General features: G+C 38.5%; 1 protein-coding gene across 1 annotated transcript in view; it reads left to right on the top strand.

Moving 5' to 3' along the window:
• LOC5564183 (ubiquitin-conjugating enzyme E2 Q2) overlaps positions 1 to 13,091 on the top strand; it is an 80,743-nt gene that overhangs the window by 37,433 nt on the left and 30,219 nt on the right. Inside the window, 2 exon segments of the mRNA XM_021854376.1 lie at positions 5,260 to 5,325; positions 5,327 to 5,377. Of these exon segments, the coding sequence (XP_021710068.1) occupies positions 5,260 to 5,325; positions 5,327 to 5,377 (117 nt within the window).

Below are 13,091 nucleotides of genomic sequence, written 5' to 3'. Positions count from 1 at the left end.
ACCCTTACTTGATCCATAACTGTTGGTTGACTGTATGCTCAACATTTTTGTTTAAAGTGGATAGTATCATGTTTCATTAACAATATGGGTTCTTCATCTTGTTGATCTAGCCTTCTTTTTCAAAACGTTGGTGGCAGCCTCTGAGATCGATAGCTGATGGCTGAATTAAATTATCGTGTTATTTGCATCTGCTTTTCCCCTCCAACGTCAGTGGTTAATCTCTTTTCGTGCTGCTGGTGCATGTTGATTGGTTAGTTGGTTGGATGGTTGTTGGCGGATGATGCAAATTAGCAATGTGAATGCCATCAACACCAACCAAGTTGCGAAACTGGAAGGATGGATGGAAAAATGTGACAGTAGAGGTGCTGTTATCCTTTGACCTGAGCCAGCAAACCCAACCGAGAAGAGGATGAGGGCTATCTATCTATTCTGGCCGAGTTGTGAGGAGCAGATGATGACACGCTCTCGTGCAATCAGGTCATGTGGAAATGAATTTCGACCGTCAGCTGTCGACTGTGAGGAGAAATGGATGCAAATGATTATCGAGTTTTTGCGGTTTGTTCTGTTGGGGAAAAAAATGTTAGAATTTTAGCCGCATTTGGCACAGGTGATCTATCAATATGTTTCTAAAGATGCCATATTTAGTATATTTTTGAAACATTGTTTATTTAGAAAATTTGTTTGAAGATCAAAACTTGTTCCTAAGACAAAGTTTCGATTTTCTGTTAATAGGTGGATACAGACATTTTACATATTTGTTACATTTGGCTTGAATGCTTTCAATGTGATTGTTGAAAGTTTAATTTTTATCTAGCATGAACCATGGATACTTAACTTCATCTGACCAATTTATTGTAATCCCTCTCATCGTGACAACATGTCTACTTGAAGGTTTCAAATAAAGAGCTTTTGGTTTATGTGGGAATAAAATTAGTTGAGTTTTGGAAGCATTGGGAGAATTCTTACATTTTTGTAAATATGAATCCAAACTTTTTGCAATCGACTACAGATGACACGCAGGCTTCGTCCTTTGGCGGAGAGGCCTGTGTCATCCGCAAATAAAGATTTTTGACATCCCTGAGGTAACTCAGGTAACTCAGATGTGAAAATATTATATAAAATTGGTCCCAAAATGCTGCCTTGAGGAACATCAGCTCATACAGGAAGTCTTTCAGACCTGGAGTTCTAATAATTAACCAGAAGTTTACGATTTGACAGATAACTTTGAATTATTCTAACAATGTGTGTTGAAAAATTAAAGTTTTTTAATTTTACTATCAAGCCTTCATGCAACACACTGTCGAATGCATTTTATATGTCTACCACAGTTAAAAATAATGAAGATTACACGTCATGTAAACTTCATTTATGCAATGTAAACATGAAGTCATGTAAATTTAAGTTTGCAATCATGTAAATTTGTGTTATATGTCATGTAATCACACAGAATCCTGCTGGATTACATGACATATAATTGAAGTTTACATGACATGTCATGTAAATATCCATTATATACCACGCTCCAATTATTTGCATTATATGTCTCAGAAATTTACATGTTTCGTTCGAACTGTGTAGAAGAGCAAGATCAGTAGAATAGCCTTCAGATATGTTGGAACGAACAGAATTTATTACACGTAAAAGTTGATGAGTGGTCGAATGTCCATGGCGTAATCCGAACTGTTCATTGGCAAAAATTGAATTTTTTGTTGATGTGGGCCATCATTCTGTTCAAAATGACCTTCTCAAAAAGTTTACTGATAGAGGAAAGCAAACTGATTGGACGATAGCTGGAAGCTTATGCAGGATTTTTGTCTGGTTTTAAAATTGGAACAACCTTAGAATTTTTCCATTTGTCAGGGAAATATGCCAACTGAGAACATTTGTTAAATATATTAACCAAGAATGATAAGCTAGTTACTTCTTCCAAATCAGTCTCCCAGGAATTTTCGAAAACGTTCTCTTTATTGAGAATGATTTCGAAGTCCTGAGTAACTTGATTTTCTATTGGACTAGTAAGTCCTAAATTAAAATTGTGCGCGCTTCCAAACTGCATAGCAAGGTTATGAGCTTTTTTGCAATTAGTCAGTAATAATTTGTTTTCCTCTTTCAATGCCGGGTATAGGCTTCTGAAGTTTTTTCAAGATTTTAGATAATTTCCAAAAGGGCTTAGAGCCAGGGTTCAATGAGAAATTTTACTTGCATTGTTTTTGTTTCTTTGATTGTGAAAATCGTTTTTCAATTTCTTTCTGTGGATCCTGCCATATAATTTTCATAGCTGAATTGCAAGTGCGTTGAAATCGACTTCTCCTCACTTTTTTAAGACGGATCAAAAGTTTAGATCGGATTCAAAGTTTTCTTCACATTTTGGTATTGCAATGCCCCGGCTTCAACAATGGAATTTGTTAAAGTTTCGAAAGCATTGTCAATATCAAGTTTTGTTTGTAAAGAAATGTTAACATCCAGATTAGAGTCAATATATGTTTCATATATATATATTCCAGTCGGCTCGAAAATAATTGCAAGTGGGCTGATAGGATTGAGAATCGCCTTCATGGATATTTGAAATGTAACAGGGACATAATCAGTATCAAAAATTAGCATGAAAGACCAGTTGACTACAAAGGTGACTAGAGTCGGTTAAGACCAGAAGACGTAGGAAGGTTTATAGAAGACGAAAAAACATGAAGGGTTATCAGGGTATTGAATTGAATTGAATATTCTGAAGAGCACTCATCACATAAAATTCTGCCGTTGGAATAAATTTGAGAATTATTCCATGAGCGATGTTTTGGCATTAAAGTCACCAAGGACAAAAAAATTGACTTATTGCGAGTCAATTTTCGCAAGTCGGTTTGGAGCAAATTAACGAGCTGTTCAGAACATTCAAAAGGCAAATAGGCAGCTATGAAAGTATATTTACCAAGCTGTGCTTTCAAACAGAAACACCTGAAGTTTCAAATGACGAAAACCAGTTGATGTTTTATACGCCTTTGAATTGATAATAGCAACTCCCCTCACATGCTGCGATTAATCAATTAATTACGATAAACAAAGAAGTTAGATCTCTATTCAGTTTGGATACAGGGTTTAAATAAGTTTCAGTAATAACTGGTATATTTTCAGTTCTGGACAGAATAAAGTACGCTTTGATCGTTTTTTCGTACAAAATGGTTAAGTTTGGAGGTCTGGATCTCGGCTTCAAGTGCTTTGATTGACGTACTTTATTCTGTCCAGTACTGTATGCTATTGACTGTTAGAAAATTAAACAGCTCGTCCTTTTTACCATTCAAAGAACGAGAACTCCAATTTGAAAATATTTAAATAATTATATGGATCCATTAGAAAAACGTAAACCAATAACCAATAACCAATTTGATTAGTAAATTTACACCAACTTGAACTGCTTCAGTCATAGTGGTGGTTTTGAACATTGCATCAATCATTTGATTCTATTGTTCAGTTAGAAATTAAAATCAGAGGCAAGAACATATCACTTGAAGTGGGTACATTATCTGATGTTTTTCCGTTAGAATTTTCGGTAATACGAAAAGGAGGAGTAGAAGTTTCCTTTTGCGGCAGGGTTTTTCCATTTGATTTGAAACAATAAAAAAAAATGAATGAGCATGATTATAATCTTCCTGATGGGTACGATTCTTCATCAAGCGATCGTTAATTGAAAAAATGAGCATTGTTCGATACTCTACTAGCAAAGGGGAAAAGATTACCTGCTTTGCTCTTGGCCGCAGTTGATCAACAGAAGTTTTCTCGTTTTATTTTGTATGGGAAAAGGCATCTAACTTCAAATTTCTCATAAATGACAGCATTAATCTAAAAAATAGATGGTAGGCGTGATAGTCATTATCATTAACGTAACAACCAGTACCAAATATTTTCCTGAAAAAAGTTCCCAATTTTCAGAAATAGTTCGTTAGATGTATTTTGCCATACAAATATTTTTCGCGTTACCTTTTGACGATTTTAGTGCATAGACACTAGCGCGTACTGTGCGGTGAGTAGCGAATCAGGCCATGTATGTAACCCATTCCGGAAACGACCCGTTACCGTAACCGTAACGGATATCACCGTTCATCTGCCTGGCACGAGGCCTCGCCGACTCCGCCTACGGAGAAGGGCAATTCCAAAAGTTAGATTTATGATTGCCCCCGCAATTTGCGCATATGAACTTGTCGGTATCTTCCTTCACTGAACAGCACGTCCTTAGCGTGAAAAGAACCTCCGCAAATTATGCATTATTTATTATTCATATCTTCGACTTGGTCCATTTAGCATCCATGCGGTAATGTTTTGTACCATGACCCCACTTTTGGCACCGACGGCACTGAGCGGGGGTCTGGAAATGTTCCATGTCACACGGACATTGAACGTTTTTTCTAAAGCTCTAATATTATTTAGATCTTTTTTATTCAAGTGAACTAATAATATTCTTGAGAAAGCCCTTTCCGAAGCATTCCAGATTTGGTTCTCTTTTTCATAATGATTACTTGGACTGGGGAAAACCAAGTAAATCATTTAATCCATTTTTTGATCTCTTCAGGTGACTCATAGTCACTTGAAAGACCTTTCAAGACGACTTTGAACAAACGTTTAGGTTTGTCGTCATAAGTAAAAAAAATGTGCTTCTTCTATCCAAGATGTTTCAGAAAGAAGTTTGCGATCTTCAAGAGTTTCCGGCAAAACGGCGACAGTCTCCTTTCTTTGCGAATTGGAACAAAATACGTCAGATTGAAAAATTATGGCTTGAACTATACACTAGTCAAAATATGATTCTTATCTTTGTGTACAATGCATAATATAAGGATTATTCATTAAAAAAATATCAAAAAACCGATAATTGATAACGCTTGTGTAGTATTCTTGCCTTATCCGGAGCCAACTTGGAGGTACGAAAAGCAAACATAAGTGAGATCATCAACTGATTATGTATTACGTTTGGAAATGATGAAAGTGAATTGCAATGCCGCAATTGGATGTAGTTTGCTAAAGATACACATTTCCTACTTCTGTGATACAATAGTTATCGTTCTTATAAATTGCAAAGACTGGAATAACCGAAACCAAACCTCTTTCAGTATATTTTTACAAATCAAACCTATAGATATAGAGGTGGGTGCATTTTTTTATCCAAAGATGAACCCGCTTATAACTTAAGTCTCAATCCGGTTGATATATAGCGTCACTTAGATAGACTTCCAGATCATCGAAATTCAACAATTCCTTTTTTTTTCTATATTCCAGGAAACATACCCCTCCACGCCGCCAGTATGGTTTGCCGAAAGTGAAGAAACCAGCATAACAAACGCGGGTACAAATACTTACCAACACCCGTGGCCACGATAATCATGTAATAAATCAGGTGAGTTGTAAAGGAGAATGTATGGCTCTAGCTACCGCCACCCTCATTATCCATATCTGTACTCGATCGGTTGCCCTACTTACATGGTCCAATGCGAAAAAGTGAGTGTATACGTACGAAGCGAAGCCCAGCCGACAGCTCAGAAGGAGTAGCTTACGATTTCCGGTGTTTACTCGATATTTTAGTAGCTGTAGATAAGCTCCGCCGTGAATCAATTAGTTCTAAGTATTGGTTACTTTGGAAGAATTCAAGCGAACTGACCAACACAAATCGTTTTGGAGGATTAACTCACTATTTTTACAGAAAACGTTTGCGAACTCTATAAGTCGTATAAGTTTATTGCTTGTCTGTTAAAATGCTATGCTAATCCATATTAAAAAAAATATAAGTTTTTTGCACAGAATTTCTCTTGTTGTGCTTCTCTTAACAATCTATGGAAGTGTTATTTAGCAGAGTAGTACAGAAGTATTTGTTTCAAGCAATTCCAATCTTCTCGTATTTGCATTTTTCGCAGATAACTCGAGTGATGCAAACTTATCACCATACCTGACACAAGCACGAAATGTTGAACCCTTTCTCTCGTTTGCTAGTTGTTTTTTTATATCTGTGCGCATCTGTCTGGAACGTGCGCTAGTTGCAACGGTAGTCATAACAATAACAATAATGGTTATTACATTATATCTAGCGGGATTTGCTGTATTACTCCATCGAATGCGTACGTGATGCGGGTGATACTGGTTCGGTTGATTATTCAATGATGCTGCTGTATCAAATTGCATCAAAGTGTGATTTGGTTGGATGGCAATAATCCTAGGTAATCCAGTTCAACAGTGATAGTTGATGCATCTTCTTAGTTTTCTTCTTGGCATAATATCTTTATCCTTACTAAAACATAGTTTGTTGCTCTGCTAAGTGTTCTAATCCTATATCTTACTAGCAAACACTTAACACCTTTCGAAAAAGTGGAAACATTCAAATTATCGCGTATGGCGAAATAGGTAACCACTATGATACACCTACCCTACACTTAACTTTTCCTTAAGCTTGATTCGCTGCTGAAAACTAATTACTTCGCCTGTATTGATGCATGAGAAATTTATGCAAGGAATCGATCAAGAGAGCGTTTCTTTCTGATCGCAGTACCGAGTTGAAAAGAAATGTTAGTTCAAACATGAGTCGCTGTAGAAAATTTCTGCAAGGAATCGTCAAGAAATTTTTTTAGTGATTCGTTTTCAGCAGCAAATCAGGCTTTACTCGATACTCCGTAATTCGATGTTGAGTTAGAGACCCATAGTAAAAGTTGGTTTTCATGGCTAACTCGATCGTCCCTTGGATCGCAGTTGTACTAGTTTTGTGTTCTGTTGTTCGATACTTCCCTAACTCGATGGTCCCTTCAATATCGAGTAATGGAGAGTTGACTGTAGTATGTTTAACACGGTGTCATAAAACATTCTAGGATGTGCCTGGAGCCTCCGATCCCCTCAGAATAACTTAACATTATACGCTAGCCGTCGATATTATGAAATAGTCGCAATATTGTAGTGCTTTGAAAGTTTAGTTATATTATTTTTATATTTGGTGCTTTGAAAGTTTAGTTATAATATTTTTATTCATGAAAAAAAAGATCCCTCCCCTTGGTTATGCTACCTTGCCGCGATGGGAGGGCATAATCCATTAGCCCATATGATGGAAACCAAAGGCGTAACCTGTAGTGGTGGTATCACATTTTGGCACTTTTTGCTTAAAGCCGCGTCATAATTCATATGGCATAGACGCAATAATATCTCGGATGTGATCCAACGGACATTCTGCGTCATTGATAGAATTGATGCCCATTTCAAATAATGAATCTATTCGAAGTGGACATTAATACTATTGGTGACGTTCAGTTTGCCTTTTGCTAACCAGAATGATCCGTAGCCACTCTTACTATTAGCTAGCTAGATACATCGTTATCATATACGACGTAGGGAATACTTAGGAACTCTTAGGAAAATGACTAGTAGATTCACTGAGTAGAAATAAGTGGCGACAATCTTATTTTAATATGGTTTTTACATCGCCATAATAAGAAATACCTCTTTTATAACAGCGGTATAAATAATCTAATTCCAGCTTCATTTTCGCAAAATTTACAAGTAGAAAGTAGGCGTTGTGAAGCATTGCATTTGCCACCGAAAAGTGAATCATGTAGGAGACTGTAATAGGGCTCTGCACTGTTTTGATTTTGTATGAGGTTTTGACGTTAACTGGCCTTGTTGTTGACTAATTTCATGAAGGAGTAAAAGAGTGAGACTGATTTCTGTGCAGAGCCCCATAGAAGCCTAAGGTAACTTTACTCTTCAATATTCACTATAAAATGACTATGGAAAGTAAGACGCTGAGATCGATCATTAGGGTACACTTGCTAGTTTCGAAAAATTGTTGAACAGACAACGAAAGCTACTTTTTTCTTTAAGGATATATGAACGTAATGACCAATAAACACTTTTAACAACAAAAAATTAAATTAACTAGAACTACTACTAAACAGCCTAATTTTGTTAAAACTTGACGACAATTGACATTTAAGACTCTAATCTTACGTAAAAGACAGGAGTAATCAGAATAGCACTTGAATGACAAATTATTCAAAACCATTTCGACTAGACAGTATTAGTAATGACACTACTACACAACTATTTCAAACAAATTCCGATGGAGCTGCTAATTTTCACAATGCTTCCTTTTCTCAGAAGCAAGGGAATATGGGTATTTTTCAAAAACTACCACGTCACAATACTAATAAAAATAACAGTGTTCATGTGGGCGCCATTGCCTAGTCCGTCTGAGTATTGGTCCTGGTAGAGGGGAAACTTGGCAAAAGCCAGACCGAGGGTTCAGCCTTGACAAGTTAAGCTGTCAGGCAGCTCCAACTGAATACCATACAAAAAAAAATATTTTTATTCATGAAAAAAAAGACGTCTAGTTCATAGAACAAGAAGGCGAAATACCGCTTTGTCTCAAATTCCGAACATGACTCATGTTCCAACACTAGACTTCTTATAGCAATTTTTCATTTTCATGAATTGTCTTACCTTTGAAATCGCCACTGTGTGGAATATGAGTTATGTTCGGAGTTTGAGACAAAACGGTTTCTAGAGGTAACACACATGATCTTAAATTTCTGATTTTTTTACATGTCAAAACGTAGTAAGCAACATCCAAAATGATTCTACTAAACTCAAATCACTATTCAATTAAATTCTGTTAATTGTAAAGAGTTAGACTTTTGATAAGCTATAGAATCAGCAGGAAAGTAACTATACTTAACAGTTTTGCCAAATAGAGTAATTTGCTAAATTACCTTTGAAAAAAGTTATAGCCCTTCAAATGTTGATGGTTCAACTGGTATGGTTTAATCTTGTATTGCCAACGCTGAAGAGCAATGCAATCATATTTTTTTATTAATAGTATTTTTCCATTGTAAACATTGTAATAACCTTTGTATAACTAATATTTACATATATTCATCTCACAGTCATGGATAACCCACAGATATGGATCAATGCAGGATCGAACGCAAAATTTCGCATCAAATACCTAGATTTGCAATTACGCAAAAAAACAATTACCTTGCTTACTATTAATCTCGAATGTTTTTCAATCAATTATAATGGACTTCATACATTTTTCTGTTCCTATGAAATAAAATGCCAACCATGTTCTGAGAAGCTGTCTATTCACTGTAGGGCCTTGAAAGCCATACAGTTGTGAATAAAAGATAAGGTGATTCTGAATGAAACGCTAACGTTAGCTTTCACGTACACACCATTTATTTACCTCGGAGATCAATTACTGTTGTAGTGTTCTGATCCATAATATGAGTCGGTTGCATCCAGAGTGGCGTCAATGTCAAAATGGTGGCGAACTGCCATTTCCATACAAATCTCGCATAAATTATGACCTCGCCCTAAAAGTCATTGGTAACCGGGTGTGTAGCTCCTTGCATTTAAGTAAATGAATGGATTTTGCTAAAAACTATCACCGCTCGAGAGCTGTCAACATTGGAACATGACGTAACTCTTGTTTATAGGCACTCTAGTGTAATCCATTCCTTCTCTGTTACTCATCCACATCTGTGCGATGGAAAACGTTTAAATTTATTTTAAAACCAACACATTTGTAAATGTAATCGTTGTATTCATGAAAACACAAGAGGTAATCATCAGACTGATGCACATTTTTAAGTTTTGGCTCGTCTATGCACCCCATGTAAATTATGGTGAATAAATCCTCGCAACGTACGAAGTGTTTTGAGTCTAGTAATTATGTTTTGTTTAGTTACCATGATTTCTTATCATATTTTGTTCTGAAAAATGACCCTTACTTCATCAATAACTGTGGAGTGACTGTCTGACTAGCTCGATAAGATGACAAACTTGAACGCAATTTAAAATTTGAAAAATTACTCCAAGGGAGACCATTGACCTGTGAAGGGTTATAAATTTTTTTTTCAGGGGCATTTTAGCATCTTGATTCAGCCAGAAAAGCTGCTAGGCACATTCCAAAGTAGTATACTTTTATGCTGTTATTGTAATGTAAATTTTAATCGCGTTGCGCTTGAATGAACTATCTCGAACTACAACAATAACGTAAATAGGCACTTCGATATGTTAATTTGATTTTTGGAGATTGTCTTCTAAATATGACTTGAAATTTCAGCATTCTTCTATAATTAGTTCAACTGATGGGGCCTAATTAGAAAGCAATTCACAAAATGGTGTATCTTGTAACAAAACTATCGTATTTATTCAAATTTGACTGTGGCACGCTACTAGAAATGTTTTTTTTTAAATTGGTGTCTTCGACAGAAGAGTTCAGCTAAATGAGATTTATTCACCTAAAAGCATAGTAGTTTGGAAAATACTCCCAAGGTGGTGCGGCGTCTGAGCATTTGGCCGAATGCCGTTTGGCCGAAATACGAACAAAAAAATGTTTTCAACGCTGATGTGTAGCATTCATAAGTGTGGCCCAATAGCTGATCAGCAAATTAATTTGTTGAGCTTTATGATGTGGCGGGATACCATATTTGTCGCTATATAAGTGCTCCTAGAGATAATTAATATGATCCTTTCACTCAGGCCAAAGTTGTGAACTTGCGTCAAGACTCTAAGTTGATGGTCGGTTCGCCTCTGGGTTACCAACGGTGTGATAGGGTTTGCAGTGTTTTTTGATAATTTCATCAGATTTTTTTTCTTCTTTTGTACATAGGCTATTCTTTCGATTTGTACTGGTTTTATCATTATTGACAATAATTAGGCTTGTATTTTAATAGGAAATTTTAACCTTCTTTAAATCATCGGCAATTCTTGGCACTGATATAACAGTTATTTGCTTTACACTTGCTTAAAATTTTATAAGAGATTTTTCCTTCTTTTGATCATAGGCTGTTCTCATATTGGAATATTTTCCATAGTTATTGGAATTAAGGCTTAGAATACGCTCATAAAGAGTCTTATTAAAACCATATTATGTTTAGCTCAAGGGATAACTTAGGTGAGATGTTATTCTCATCCAAGATTAAGATTGCAACGTATGAACTGAACTCTGCACCACAGACAAACAGACGTAACAGCTAGAACATTTATCAATTCAAAACATAGTCTCGCGAACGCTAAAACACTGTGTTTGGTCAACCAGGAACTAGGTGGCGGTAGTGCGCAAACGTCAAACTCGAACAAAAGCGATACGAGCGTCACGAGTGGCCCGTCGGCCAACTATCATATTAAAAAATTGGGCACTATTCTTATGAACGGTGAAAATAATTCGAGTGTTACGTCTTTTTTTTCCTTCTTAGCAATGGTGGGATAATCTGCTCAACAGACTCCTGACCAAGGTCCGGGAGTGTGGGGTTGGGGACCATTTACTACATGCAAGCAGTAAACAGGACTACACCCCCGACCCACTAAACCATTCCCATTGCCGCCAAACCCTTCGTCTCTCCGGGACCACCAAGAAGGCATTGCTTCGGAGAGGGGCTATTGCACATCGCAACCTCCAGGTTAGCTGCGTAGCCATGCAGCAACGAACATCGATGACACGCTTAGGGGGGTCCACCAAGGTAGCATGCTGGCGCTTTGCCAGCTTCCCAGGTGGTCCTCACCTTCCATTGTCCGCTGAAGGCGGGCAGGGTCGACCACAACGCCCGCGCCCAGCTGCACCGTAGGTATCAAGAACTGATACTGCGGGCTTCGCAATTTGAACTACTGAAGGCCCTATCAGCTAGCACCAGCTGGGATTGCTGACGAAGGGGCCTCCACCTGCCCCGAACAACCAGAGGCTCGTATCCAACCCAGAAGGCCGGCGCCACGACAGCAGCACTACCGACGGGTTCGGGTCGGGTTCGGGTTCGATTTTTTTTTATTTTTTCGGGTTCGGGTTCGGGTCGGGTTTGAAGGTTAAAAAAACATCGGGTACGGGTCGGGTTCGGGCTTGAAAAATGTCGGGTTCAACCGGGTTTGTATCGGGTTTGGGGATAATTGTTCACAAAGTAACAACCGGAAAGCTTCCCTATGCATCAGAAACTATAAATTTATCATCTTTCCGAACTCGGATTCTATTCGGGTTCGAATTTTTTTATTTTATCGGGTTTCGGGTCGGGTACGGGTTTGAACAGCGAAAATTTTTCGGGTTCGGGTCGGGTCCGGGTTTGCTTTTTAATTTTTGTCTCGGGTTCGGGTCGGGTCCGGGAATAAATAAAGTCGGGTACGGGTCGGGTTCGGGTTTTAAAAATGTGAAACCCGACCATCTCTACCCGAAAGGACCTGTGTCAGGTGAAATGTTAGTTCCCCATGGCGCCTATTGACCCAAATATCTAACCTCGGAATCAACCTGTGAGTCCACACTCCCTTGGTGGAACTGTCCCACGCACGCTGCCATTTGACCATAGAGGCCAGTCTGGCAGTCCTGCGTATGCCTCTTGTGCCGCGCCTTTCGAAGCACTCTATGTCTTCCATGATAAGGATACCAATAGGCACCATACCGGTGATGACGCAGAGTGCATCGTGTGACACGGTACGGTACGCGCTCGCAACCCTCAGGCACATTAGCCTATAAGTACTCTCTAGCTTGCTACGGTAGCTATCGGTACTCAAAGCCGTACCCCAAGCCGGGCCACCATACCTCAGAATGGACGAGGCGACACTGGCCAGAAGCTTACGCTTACTGGCGTACACCGCAGAGCTATTGGACATCATCCGGGACAGTGCCACAATAGCTGTGGAGGCTCTCTTGCAGGCATAATTGACATGGCTACCGAAGGTAAGCTTGTCGTCGATCATCACCCCCAAGTGTTTGACGGAGCGCTTCGAAGTGATTGTGCAGTCGCCTACACTGATCACCGCTTGCACAACAACAGCCTCAGTTTTGTGGTGAGCCAATTCCAGTTTCCTGGAGCTCATCCACTCCTCCACAATTGCGATCGAGTGGGCTGCAGTCAATTCCACTTCTTCGATCGATTCACCGTAGACCTCCAGCGTAATATCGTCGGCAAAGCCAACGATGACCACACCCGCCGGGAATTTTAATCTCAACACCTCGTCGTACATGACATTCCATAACACCGGACCTAGGATGGAACCTTGCGGGATCTGAGGTTATGTGAAAGCACTTCCGACCCACCTCTGTGTCATAGATTGATACCCGATTCTGGAAGTAACTTCCGAGAATCTTG

Source organism: Aedes aegypti, chromosome 3 (genome assembly GCF_002204515.2).
Source record: "Aedes aegypti strain LVP_AGWG chromosome 3, AaegL5.0 Primary Assembly, whole genome shotgun sequence".
Taxonomy (NCBI): domain Eukaryota; kingdom Metazoa; phylum Arthropoda; class Insecta; order Diptera; family Culicidae; genus Aedes; species Aedes aegypti.
This window is presented reverse-complemented; position numbering and strand designations above follow the sequence as displayed.